Source organism: Typopeltis vanoorti, chromosome 4 (assembly GCF_054136105.1).
Source record: "Typopeltis vanoorti isolate ZY-2024b chromosome 4, IOZ_Tvanoo_1.0, whole genome shotgun sequence".
Taxonomy (NCBI): Eukaryota; Metazoa; Arthropoda; class Arachnida; order Uropygi; family Thelyphonidae; genus Typopeltis; species Typopeltis vanoorti.
This window is the reverse complement of record NC_143552.1, coordinates 97,894,484-97,908,768: the sequence shown is the minus strand read 5'-3', so window position 1 is coordinate 97,908,768 and position 14,285 is coordinate 97,894,484. Positions and strand designations below refer to the sequence as shown.

The following is a 14,285-nucleotide window of genomic DNA, read 5'->3' as shown; positions in this document are numbered from 1 at the left end:
GTGTTTTGAATAGCTTCTCTCTTGGCACCATGTCATATGCCTTTTCCAGATCGACAAAACTTAAATACAGATCTTTGTTATATTCCCATGCTTTCTCAACTATTTGTCATAAAGTGAAGATCTGATCCTGACAGCATCTATTTGGCCTTCATCAACCTTCATTTGTTCTTCATCAAGCTTTTCTTCCACAATTCTTCTCAACCGTTTCTCAAGTATACTGGCATAAATCTTGCCTGGAACACTCAGTAGGGAAATACTTCTGTAATTCTCACATTCAGTTTTATTTCCCTTTTTATATATGGGTACTATTAGAGCTCTACTCCAATCATCAGGAATTTATCCCTCTCTTCAGGCCTTCTGAACTATGCAGTGCCACTGTAAGACTTTTATACCACCATACTTGAGCATTTCTGGTCGAATATCATCTACTCCTGCTGCCTTTCCCCATTTCAAGCCTTTGATGGCTTTTTCTACTTCAAGTATGGATATGTATTCCTGCCCGTATGCCTGTTGAGTGTTTTTTACCACTATGCTATCACTGCTTGTTTCATTTAGCAATTTTTCAAAGTAATTACTCCATACTTCAAGGATATCTTTGTCTCCCGTTTTCATGTCACCTTTATCATGTCTAACTCCTTTTACAGCACTCTTTCCTCCATTTTTAAGCTTCTTCAACAACCTCGAGAATATCTTACCACCTTCTTGATATTTATTTTCTATGTTCTTGCCAAAGTCCTCCCATGACTTTTGTTTAGATAGTTTTACAGTTTTTAGCTTTCTTACATTTGTCTCTATGTTCTCTAAGATCACAAGCTGACTTATTTGCCAGGAACTTTTGATATGCATTCTTCTTTTCCTTCACTGCCTCTTTAACCTCCTGTGTCCACCATGGAGTTCTGATTTTTCTATCCTTGCAGACAACCTCACCACATGCCTCTCTGGCTGAATCAATCAGGGTTTCTTCAAGGCTTGCCACTGAATCTCCAAGGTTTGGTTCCTGTTCTCAAACTCTTTCATTTGTTCTTCAATAATTTTTTTTGTATTTTAGTCTACAGTTCACATCTGAGAGCTGCTCAACTTTTATTCACTTTAAAATGTGTCCCGCACCAGGGAGAAAACATCACTATCAACAATAACATAGTCAATGAGACTTTTCTTATTCCTTGCCTCTTCTCTCCATGTGAATTTGTGCACATTTTTATGTTGGAACATGGTGTTAGTAATAACTAGTTCATGTCCTGAGCAGAAATCCAACAGGTATTTGTCATTATTATTAGCTTTGCTCTTTTCTCCAAATTTTTCCAAAATATTTTTGTATGTCTGACAATCATTTCCTACTCTGCTATTTAGATCCCCAACAAGGACCAACTTTTCCTTTTTCATTGTGTCAATTGCTTTCTCTAAAGCATCAAAAAATTCCTCCACTTCTACCTTAGTAGAACCTTCTGTGGTACCATAGGCACAATTAAGTCTCATTGTCCAATTCCACATTCTGATATTTGCCCACATCACTCTACTGAGACTGCCTGCCATTCAAGAAGATTAGCCTCATATTTTGTGTTGAATACTATGGCTACTCCTTCTTTTCCTTGATTGTCATTGCCTGAATATAACATTTTGTATTTATTGCTCAGAAAGATCTCACCATTTTTTGTCTTTTATGTTTCAGTCATCCCTATCAGCTAGCTCCATTTCTTTGCCATTCAGGCTTCTTATGTTGATAGTACCGATCTTTAACTCTGGTGATGTTGAGTAGGGGTTTGTTTTCAGATTTGTTCCAGTAGCTGACTTTTCGCTGTTCGCCCTGGTTCCCTGGCAAAAACAATGGGGGCCTTGTTTAACTGGGCAATGCCCCAGCCGGCATGAAACTTTGTCATGTTGTATCATCATTTTGTATTTTGGTTTAACCAATAAGAATACAGTTTGGTCGGCTAAATCCCAAATTGCCAGCCCATCCTCGTTCATTCAGTATCCAGATAGATACTCAACAGAGTGCACCACAAGAAGGTGAGGATTGGACATTAGGTCCAAAGCCCTGGTCGGTTCTCTGCAATCCTTTAAAGGCTATGTGGAGGTCTCCTCTCAGTTATACAGCTTGGACCCTTAAGCACCCTGCAAAATACTTATTAACTAATTTTACTTGATTAAAAGTTCAATTTTGTCCTGTGATGTTTTTAAGATATGGAAATTTAAGGTATGGAAATGTAATATCAGCAAATAACTTAATAAATATTATTTTCTTATCATTCTGTGTTGTCATCAACACCATAAAAATAAATAACATGTACTGTGAACACAATCTTTTCCACACGTTTACATAAACATTATGTTTTAAACCACTTGGTAGTGGGATTTTAGTATTGGTGAGACTATTATATCTGTGTATATATTTTTATACATACTTTGCCCTGTTGTTTCTGCTGAAGAAGTTGAAATACATACTGTTCCTTTTCTCGTGTTAATCACTAAATGTGAAGATATTGATAAGAATATTATATAAAAATTTTAATATGTCGAATATTCTCATTTGAGGAGGAACTTGAGTAATTTTTTGTAGGACCCTCTCCACAGCAGTTCATTTTTCCTCTTGCAAACAGATAAACCAACCCAAGAAAATGCTTACATGCACACAAAAATAAAACTGACAGATAGAGCAGACTGTAAGAAAGCATTAACTGTTTTTTTTCTAGCAAAATTTAGTTTATGAAAGGCAGTTGTTTGGTTATATCCAAGATTTAATATGTGAAAGAAAGATAATGGTGATTTATTAGTAATAATTTTCGATATTGATGTAAATAGTTTAATCTTTTCTTGACTTTATTGTTAATATCAATAATGTATATAACGAGTTACACAACATCTGGCTTCCTGTCAGCTGCCCTTCTTTTCTTGCAAACTGATTTTGATTGATGCTTAGTTCCTTCTTTGATCTTTAGCTTCCACCTGTACTGCTTAGCTTAATGTATTAGTTATGACTATCATCACTGCTGATTTTTTTTTCCTTTTTTTTTAAAAAAACAAATTGCTTTTATATATTTACTAGCTGAGCCCTATTGCTTTGTGCCAGCAGTTCACTTCAGGGTATTTACTCGAGTATTTGGTGCTAGTGCTTTCGTCATGGTGTAGAATTGTTAGCATTATAACACTTCTTTGTAAACAACATTAGAAGTTTCATCTTCCTTGACAAAAATAATTAAATTATCAGGATTGCTAACTTGAGAACATGCTACATATAAATTCCCCTTGTCTGAAACATTCACCTCTTAAATCTAAACCTGCATATCTAAGGGTCTGTCCTTTGGCTTTATTAATCGTCATTTCAAAGCAAACTCTTATTGGAAATTATAACTGTTTGAATGCAAATGGATAGTCTGAAGAAATAAGGCAATATCTGAGGAATGAAGACAATTCCTCCGATACCAGGACCTGTAAATATCACAACTTCTATCATATTTAGTTTCAACGATTTTACTTGAAGCCTAGTTCCATTGCAAAGTTTGGGTGGGGGGGGAGATGAAGATTTCAGAGCAACATAATAGGAATACTTATTTTCAGTTTAATTTCATTACCAGGCAATGCAAATACAAGTGGATTAAGCAAATTTAAAAATTTCATGGGAAAATGAACTGCATCATTTACATCCACATGAGTATATACTGATTTATAAACACTAACAAATCCATTAACCATATTAAGAACCATCTCGTTCATTATTGACATGGCATCATTTTGAGGTGCAAGGATAGCTCTCTCCTCCTAAACCAAGAAGGTGACTTTTCTGGTATGTTTTCAATCGATGGGTAGACAGTGCACAACAGTTCGTCTGCAGTTTGGACAATTTTCTCAATATTTAGGTGTGTTAATATAATTTTCCCATCTCTTTGCTGTACTTTACCATTGCCAATTTTTAACAATTTTGAGAGGAGTCTCCGTGTAGGTGAACATACATATTGGTTTTGAGAGAAAACTTCTCTATATCGTGATGATTTCTTAAAGCAGACATTCACTTCGTCTGCCCTGGTTCCATGGGATACAATGGTCAGTGTTTGTCGAAAATCACCAGCAAATAAAACAGTTATTCCACCCATTCTTCAATCATCTGATCTGATAATCCTCAGTGTTTTGTCAACCGCTTCAACAGATGTTTTATTGGACATTGTACATTCATCCCAAATAATCAAAGAAACCTTTTGTAATATCACAATATCTAACAATAGAATTTAACAATGTCTGGCCACAAAATAGTGGCCAGATATTGTTAAACTGCAGTACGGGCTGTGGAGGGAGGTAAAAAAATAAATTATCACTGCTCCATAATCTGGTGGTGTACATTGATGAAAATGCACATAAATGATCTTTGGAACATCCTCTATCTATTGGTCAAGAAATCATCAAAATCGGTCAATTCATTCTCGAGTTATAAGCAAACATCGAAAATGGACTGAACAGTCTTTCACTTTACAATATAGTTTACAAAAAAAAGGAGGGGAAAGGTTAAATAACAGCAGCTAGCAGCAGTTTAGCTATTACCACTGTCACTTGGTAGAAAGATAAGCTGCTGGTAGGGTATCCCATCACACCCTGTCAATCACCATGATTTTTCCATAAAAATCAAAACATGCCCTAAAATACTATGATTGCTAGTCATAGCCAAATCCATATTTATAATAAATTTAGTTTTATCCTTTTACCAAGTGTGAGCAAACAAAGTTTGCGCCTGAAAGTATCTTCAGGACTGGGGTAAGATGGGCAACTCATTACAAAGGTGGAGCAAGCTAACATCACTCCTATCTCTGTATCTCTTAATGCATAACTATAATGTTATGCATTAAGGGAAGGGCCACTACCCAGACTAGTTTTGACCTTTATTGAGGTCTCTTAGCCAGACCCAAGTGGAGATACCAGGCAGAAGCATTAGCAAGGTCATCTCTACCTATAGGAGTTGCAAAACGGTGTGCCACCTTTTTATTAAATTACTCTGGATTTAGAGAAAGATGTTGAAAGTTTATTTTTCTCTTAGTTAGACTATAATAAATGTAGTTTTATCCTTTATCCAAGTATGAGCAAACAAAGTTTGCACCTGAAAGTATCTTCAGGACTGGGGTAAGGTGGTACAGCGCCGGAACTCGTTGCAAAGGTGGAGCAAGCTAACATCACTCCTATCTCAGTATCTCCCATAATGCAAAACACATCTCCTTGCGGATATGTATAATGTTATGCATTAAGGGAAGGGCCGCTACCCAGACTAGTTTCAATCTTTATTGAGGTCTCTTCGGTGGGAGCCAGGCCCACTTGCCAGTCACACTTGGATAAAGGATAAAACTAAATTTATTATAGTCTAATCAATTGAAAAATAAACTTTCAACATCTTTCTCTAAATCCAGAGTAATTTAATAAAAAGGTGGCACACCGTTTAGGCAACTCCTATAGGTAGAGATGACCTTGCTAATGCTTCTGCCTGGTATCTCCACTTGGGCCTGGCTCCCACTGAAGAGACCTCTCAATAAAGGTCGAAACTAGTCTGGGTAGTGGCCCTTCCCTTAATGCATAACATTATACATATCAGCCAGGAGATGTGTTTTGTATTATGGGAGATACTGAGATAGGAGTGATGTTAGCTTGCTCCACCTTTGCAACGAGTTGCCCGGTGTTGTACCACCTTACCCCAGTCCTGAAGATAATTTCAGGCGCAAACTTTGTTTGCTCACATTTGGATAAAGGATAAAACTAAATTTATTATAGTCTAACCAAGGGAAAAATAAACTTTCAACAAATCCATATTTGTTGTCAAGAATAACATTTGTTTGGTTTTATTGAAAAAAAAATGTAATTAAAATTATGTTTGCACATTAATACAAACTTAATTTTGCACTAATGTATAAAATTAATAAAATGGAAGGGATTATTGTATGTTGGTACTGAGGCTACTCATTAACATTAGCTATATATATCACCTAATTTTCCCTGCCTTCTCTCCTCTTCCCCTGACCTCTCTTGAAGTCTGACTTCCCACTTAACATAGTATTATCACTTTGCAAACTACATTACAGCTAAACTGTAAATATTATTATTTTTTTATATATAATGAAAAGCAAACTGTAAATGTGTACTTTGTAAGAATTTATAAGTTAAGTTCTTTATTGTTTAAGGAAATTTAACAACATAGTCAATATAATAATTAACTAAATTTACTGATTATTTCCACTATTTCATCAGAGTTAAGTTGCATCAGGGGAATAATGCACTACATCAATAAGTGAGAATGAAGAGGAGAAATACAGGCTTTATAGTCCTAAACTGTGCCACCTATTGGCTTTCATTACGTGTTCTTGGCTGTTTAGCTATTGTATGCAGATGAGAGTTTCCCAGAGGAGAGACGGTTTAATGCAACCATATTTTTTGAGTAAATTAACGATACCAAGAAATTATATACTTGGTTTAATCCTTTATCCAAGTGTAAGCAAACAAATTTGCACCTGAACTATTTTCAGGACTGGAGCAAACTCATATGAAGAAGCTAAGACTTTACATCACTTGCCTTAGTATCCCATAATGCAAAGCACATCTCCTTGTGGACATGTATAATGCTATGCATTATGGGAAGAGTCACTACCCAGACCGGTTTCAACCTTTATTGAGGTCTCAACAGTGGGAGCCAGACGTAGAGGTGATACTAATGTTGAAGTAATGCAGAAGTCATATTTTCTTCCACCATATTTTTTGAGGTTTGGATAGTTAGTGAGAGCAGAAGCAGATGTAAGGAAATGCCTATCAAATTTAAATTTTCTCTAGTTGAGTCAGGTGGTATTCAAGACATGGTCTCTGCTGAACCTGAGCAGCAATAGTAGTGGAAATATAGTCTTGGTCCTCTGATATCCTAATGTTAACTGTTTGGCCATAGTAGGAAAAAATGCAGCTGGATTTACCTGGTAGACCTCAGGTAAATCCAAACATTGTAGCTGGTTTTTAGGTAAATATAAAAAGGATGATAACCATCTGCGTAGGTTTGAAGATGTTCACATGAGTGCATATACCGCAGATATATGAGATTGTGATGGATTTTTTGTATTTCTGCATTCACTACTGAACTCAACCACATACATGCTAGTTTATATAACGGTATTAATTCACAACACAGAATGATAAGAAAATAATAATAATTTACTTATTAATTATTTTCTTATCATTCTGTGTTGTGAATCAATATACCGTTAAATAAACTGGCACGTTACTGCCAACACATAAGCCTTTCTACTCAACTATATACAAAACACCTTTTTAGCCAATAGCCATAACCTCTACCACCAACAGTATGGAATGGTGGATCACCATTCCATTAATCTGTGACACCTCTGAAAATGTTGGGAAATTACAGAGAAGCAATAATTATCTAAATCGCTGACTTATCAGCAATGTCAAAATTTTTAGCACTATGAAACATAAAACACATCATTGCATTCAGAATCACTTTGTACCTTGTTTACTTTCATGAATCCAAATAGTCATAATATGACTCAAGTGTCCAGTCAAAATATGATCAATTTCCTCAACATTCGTGTCGTAGTTGTACACTTTCAGTAGGTGGCCATCTCGACTCGAATTGTTGTTTGGTGTGAACCTCTTTGGTATAGGGATAAGGGATACATGAAAAAACTTAGAGAGGTTGGTGGTAGGATGGTGGCATCACTTCCTTATCAAAACTCAATAGTATATGTCAGTACTGTTTTTGGGATAGAAGCATGTGATGTATATACAGGGTGATTCAGAACTCTTGGGCCAAACTTTAAGGTGTGATAGAACACACCTAAACAAGCACTTTTCGCCATGCAATGCATGGTCCGAACTGAAGCGGTGAAGCACTAGGGGTTAGCAACTACTGTGTCAGGAAATGGAGAAACATAAGAATGACAGAGGAAATTTGAAACAATTGCAGAAATTACAGAACATAAATTAAAGAATTTTATTGAACAAATTACAGAAATGGCTCAAAAGAGCAGTTTCTGTAATTTGCCAACATTAATGCAGGCTTCACACCTTCGACGTAGTGATTGGCGTACATTGGCGAAAACACCAGGCATTGCTCGTACAGCAGCAGCGGCAGTGAAATCCTGGCAATAAGGTCCTCATTGGAATCGATGGGGCTTTATTTTTCCCTTGGTTAGACTATAATAAATGTAGATCAGGCTTTTCATATGGCCCCATAGGAAAAAGTCCAAACATGACAGATCGGGCAATGGTACCACCCTGACCAATCCATCGTCCTGGAAATGTTGCATCCAAGGCGTTCTGCACATCATGCTGAAATGGGGTGGCGCTCTGTCATGTTGGAACCACATACGTGTTTGAATGCTTGCTGGAACAGGGCTCAGTAATTCTGGCAAGACCTCTTGTAAAAATACGAGGTACGTTCTCCCATTCAGTCGTGCTGGCAGAAGGTATGGGCCAATCAAATGGTCATGTAGGAGTCCAGCCCAAACATTTATGGAGAAACGCCACTGGTATGAATGTGGACGTGCGGAGTGCAGATTTCTGCTCGCCCACACGATAATTGTGGGTATTAAAAATGCTCTCATGTGTAAAGGTGCATTCATCAGTGAATAAGACGTGCATCAAAGCCCAGCTGCACTGCAGTTTGCTACAGGAACCACTGTGCAAAATCCACACGAGGCTGGTAATCTGCAGGTGTCAAGGTGTGTACCCTCTGTGCATGGTAGGGATGTAATCGTTCGTCTCATAGAACTTGTCACACCGTCGATTAGGGCACACGTACGGCATGGGAAATTGCTCATGTGCTACATTCTGGACGATCTGCAACCCTACGTAGAATTTCCTCTATAACATGTGGCGTCCTTGCATGCCGCTGACAAAGGAGCCCATTTTGCACAGACGGTGGTGCAATCGTTGAAAGGTTTTACGGTTTTGTGAAACCGTAAAACCTTTCAGCGATTTGTGATGCGATCACAAATCGCTAAAATCGCATTCCCCGTCTGCAGCTCCGTAAATGGAATGCATGTCAGCCTTCTCCTGATTTGTGAAAGAATCCATCCGTTTTTGCACTCCATGGTAGAAATAACAACAACTGCAAAAACCAGTGCTTATAAGTGTTCACTGGAAAGCGTCCTCTACCGCTTCGCCGCTTGAGTTCGGACCATGCATTGTATGATGAAAAGTGTGCTTGTTTAGGTGTGTTCCATCACCCCTTAAAGCTTGGCCCTAGAATTCTGAATCACCATGTATATATATGGCAAAGGGTTAATGAAGTTCATACATCAAGAATAGCCTACTGAATTATATTATTAGTAACGAAAAGAAAAATTGGCAGCAATTACTAGTTTTGAACTGTTGATCTATCATACAGAAATGGTAGAAAATCTGCATGCTTCTCATAAACATCACAGTTGCCAATATTGGAAGAGAGGTAGAACTTTGAAGAACCTGAAAAGACTCTTACTTCAAAAGCTTAGCAAATTACCCAGATTAGTGATGCCTGAAATTTTCTCTTTTCCATGCTACTGTCTGTTTGAAAGTTGTTTTCTAGCTATATCATTTAATGAAACCTTTCTGAATTGGATTTGAACGAAATTTACAATTACCTTATAAGCAACTTCTGGTAATGTACTAGGTGCCACTAAATCAGGTATTATGGAAAAAAAAAAAAACAGCCAATCGATTTTGTTATAACCAAGCAAAAAGCAAACAACTTCGCTACACCACAATTACCAGAACATAATCAACATTTCTTCATGTGCTTGTGGTGCTGGAGTGCTTTAATTATCTTGTTGGAGACAGCAAGACAAAATACACTCTCCCAAATAGAATATTTGGGAGAGTGTATTTTGTAGTTGTCACCAATGAAAGCTTGGTTTCACTTGAAACTTTACAATCCTTTTTTCTTCTGATTAAAAGAGAAAAAAAATCAGGTTTAACTTACCCTTCTTCGAATTTCTTGATTTGTAGGATAAATATTTTGAGTCATCTTTTTTAGAGTTTCACGTGGAAACTTAGTCAGTGGTGTAGGAACAAGTTGGGGTTTTAATGTATGCACTGTCCAGGAAGTTGGTAAGTGCTGCTCTGTTTCTACATTATATCCATGTGGTGGTGGATCTTCTGTGGAGTACATTGGTAAGTACTTTGGCACAACTGTTGAATATTAAATAAAGGAAAAGTATTATTATTATTTTACCAGAACAATAACATTTATATGCATCAAAGAATTTCACTACTATAGTACTAGAAATCATAGGACAAAATGATTATGAAAGAAGAATGCTTGCTATTTTTCCTTCTAAGGTAATATTTCTGGTTTATCACTGATTTTATTTACAGGATCTTCTACTTGTTTGTTCAAACCTATTAGTTTTATCATCGCTTTTTTATTTTTTGAGATCCTGAAACTAGTGGTATATTCAAGGGATTTCATTCCTCTGCTTTTCTTGTTTCCCTTCCTAACTTTCCCCATATTTCTGTGCACTAAGTCACTCCCCCCCCCCCACCAGATACATTCCACTCACTTATAAGTGGTAAAGCAGAGGAATGGCAAGCCAGCTGCATCAGATATCCTTAATCCCCCCCCCCCCCCAAGTGAACAAAAGGTATGCAGACTAAGACAATTGGATATAACTTCTGTTTCTCTCTGCTTCCATTTTTTTCACATCCAGGTGGCACTATAATAACATAATGTAAAGGTTACTACAGATAACTAAAGAAAATCACCTTCCAATTTACTTTGCTGGCCTGGTTGGCTGAGTGGTTAGCATACCTACTCTTCAACCACTTGAGCAACCAGGCCAGCAAAGTAAAGTGAAAGCTGATTTTCTTTAGTTATTTGCAGGCTGTAGGTTCGAATCCCACCATGGATATGGATGTTTGTGATCCTCCTAAGGTGGAAGATGAATATTATTGTCCAGTGTGAGATGATCGTCCCACTTTTTGTTTCCATGTTTGGTCTCTAGAGCAGGGTTTCCAGACTAAGCAAAAATAAATTTTAAAAAATTACAAAAAAAAAAAAAAATTGATAAAAATAGGGAAAAAAATCTTTAGCCCATTCATGGCACAAAACTTACTTGCATATAAACTTTTGTGGGTGGGAACGACATAAAAAAGAAGAAAATTCCTCACCATATGTCTCCTGTTTTTTTTTTTTTTTTGACAGAATGTTATCAAAAAAAAATCCTAAAACTAGATGCTTTGTCTTGATGGTGTCCTTTCACTTGTGCTAAAAATTTGTGCCCTAGTACTCATCCTGAATCATCTAAACAAGCTTTCCTGTTTCTCGGCCACCTACACAACAGCATTGAAGCAAGCCTTTATCCAGCCTATCCCTAAAAGTGGAGATAAAGGTAAGCCATTGAAATATTATCCTTGTTTCAGTACTCTTAAAAGTAATGGAAAAATCATTAACAACCAACTTGTAGATAGGGAAAAGAGGGGCGATATGAAAGAGGTACATAAACTTTTGAGAGGTCATTATGGAATATTGAGTGATACCTTTTCATTATATGAAAGTCAGAAGAGGACAAGGGGCATCTGTGGAAGTTAACTTTGTGTGCAGTTAAGAAAGAGGTGAGAGCATGATTTTTCTCTCACAGAACCATGAGTGAGTGGAACAGTTTGCCTTTTGAAGTAGTGAGTGCACCTATTATGAATGAGTTTTAGAGAAGGTATGGCAGCTAGTGTGGGTGACATATGACTGCCCTCGATGAGTCCTGGATTTCCTGGAGGGCTAATAATAACTTCTTGACTACACTGGGGTGACAATAATTAGCAATCAATATGGATTCCATCACTCCCACAGCAGACTTCGTAGTCAACCTTAACTACTTTTGAACACAAGCATGAAAAGCTTGTGATATAAAATGCCCTGATATTTCCAAGGCATTTGATTGAATATGGCAAAGAGTTCCTGCATGATCTACGATCTACCTCCTGTCCAGGAACAGATTGCAAGGTTCATCTCTAGTCATTCAATGTATGTCATAGCAGATGTTTTCCTCTAATCATATTTATCTGTCAATGCAGGCACCCTAATGATCTGTGCTTTCACCTGCACTCTTCCTCCTGTACTTAATGACCTCCAATCATTCTCACATCCTATCCATACTTTTGTCGATGACAGGCATACCTGCATTTATCTTCTCTATTTGCGAAAATCTTGTAATCCTCAAATGACACAAGTTTCTCAACCTTCTCATAACCACAGTTTTGAACATTGGTGAGGGTGGTGGAATCAAAATGAATTCATCTCTTCCAAAGACAGCAATATGACATTAAAAATTGGTACAGTAACTTTCTTCAGTGCAAAACTGATAATTTTCAACACAGAAACATGATCTGATGGGAAATTTTGACTTGGATGATTAGATAAGCTGCAGGCTAAACTTACCTCACAACTACTGTTGTTACCATTGTAATGATTATCTGTAAATGTGACAATCTTATTGCCAAAATAGAAAAACTTTTAATGGTATAGATTGATAACCAAACTGGTTGGTGTGCTCTCTTAAGCCAAGCTATTCAGAATAACCTTTTTGTTTGCAAAAATTATTCTAAATTTTTCATTTGCATATATGAAGTAAATAATGTAAATTAAAGATACCAAGTAATTATATACTTGGTTTAATCCTTTATCCAAGTGTAAGCAAACAAAGTTTGCACCTGAAGTATTTTCAGGACTGGGGCAACTCGTATAAGGAAGCTAAGGCTTCACATCACTTGCCTTAGTATCCCATAATGTAAAGCACTACTCCTTGCAGACATGTATAATGCTATGCATTATGGAAAGGTCACTTTCCAGACCGGTTTTGACCTTTATTGAGGTCTCTTCAGTGGGAGCCTGACCCAGAGGTGATACTAAGGTTGAAGTAATGCAGAAGTCATATTTTTATATATGAGTTGCCAAAAGATGTCACACCTTTAGTTTAATCCTTTATCCAAGTGTAAGCAAACAAAGTTTGCACCTGAAGTATTTTCAGGAACTGGGGCAACGAGTTACCCCAGTCCTGAAAATACTTCAGGCACAAACTTTGTTTGCTTACACTTTGATAAAGGATTAAATAAAGTATATAATTTCTTGGTATCTTTAATTTATAGTATAACCAAGTGAAAAACTCCAACAACTTTCTCTAATCCGAAGTAAATAGTGCTTTATTTACATCATTTATGCACATATGTGACTGCTTAAAAACATTATTAAACCATTACATGCATCTGCAAGGGGGGGGGGGGGGCGGGGGGAGTAAGAAACAGTTATTCACTACATGATGAAATTTCCTAAATGACAGTGGTCTGCAACCTAACATGTCTCATGAGTGGGGTATGCCTGTAATGTAATGGAATTATTCTAGCTTAAATTGATTGTCATGACAAAATGTGCTATTTGAGATCCTTATCAAAATTCCTGAAGTCATGAAAGAGTTACTGAAAGTAGCACAAAGAGAGAGAGAGAGTTAAGATAGTGAGTCTATTGCCACAGTATGACTGAGTTGAGCTGAGAAGGAGGGCTGTAATAGTGAATGAGTCGATGCTTAGGTTATGCAGAAAGAATGATGTGGAATTTGTGGATGTGTGGAGTGAGTTTGACAGATGAGACTTATACAAGATGGCTTCATCTGAATGGATTTAGTGTTTAGATTCTGGAAAAAGTGTTGTTAAATGAAATGAAAGTGGATGAAACATGGCTGACAGAAGATCAACTTAGTGGAATAAAATGTGAAGGGTATAGTGTGCTCAGGGAGGATAGAGAGAAAAGAATGGGAGGGGAGAGTTTTATTGATGATAGCTGATGAACTGCAATCAAAGAGAGTAGAAGTTAAACTGCAGCCCAGTGAAAATAACACATTTGAGGCCATCTGGTGTAGTCTGTAATAGCAGACTGCATACTTAGTCAGCACAATAAATTAAGTGGGAGTTAAATGAATGAATAATATTATTAAACTGGAGCTACAAAAAAAGAAAAAATTATGGTAGGAATTCAAAGAGAATGGTGATTAGCAGGTATATGAGCAGTACAAAGCACAGGCACAAACATTTGGGGTAAGAAAGGCAAAAGTAGAGTGTGAAAGAAAATTAGCAGTGCAGGCCAAAGATAATCCCAAAGGTTTTTTTTTTTTTTTCTTCAGTATTTTGCAAGTAAAAGGAAGAATGTTCATGGCAGAATGATTTTAATGAATGCCAGTGGTAGGGATGCAACTGAATCAGGCAAAATAGTAGAATTACTAAGTGAACACTTTGCAGCTGTATATCATTCAGTGGAGATATTGCAGTAACAAGAGAGACAAAGATTTATA

The 14,285-nt window shown here is 36.9% G+C and overlaps 1 protein-coding gene across 3 annotated transcripts in view; it reads right to left on the bottom strand.

Moving 5' to 3' along the window:
- Positions 1-14,285, bottom strand: part of LOC150107533 (uncharacterized) — a 61,996-nt gene that overhangs the window by 10,100 nt on the left and 37,611 nt on the right. For all 3 annotated transcript variants that reach the window (XM_090391936.1, XM_090391937.1, XM_090391938.1), the window contains one exon: positions 9,932-10,140. In XM_090391936.1, the coding sequence (XP_090248062.1) occupies positions 9,932-10,140 (209 nt within the window). The remainder of the gene's footprint in view (positions 1-9,931; positions 10,141-14,285) is intronic.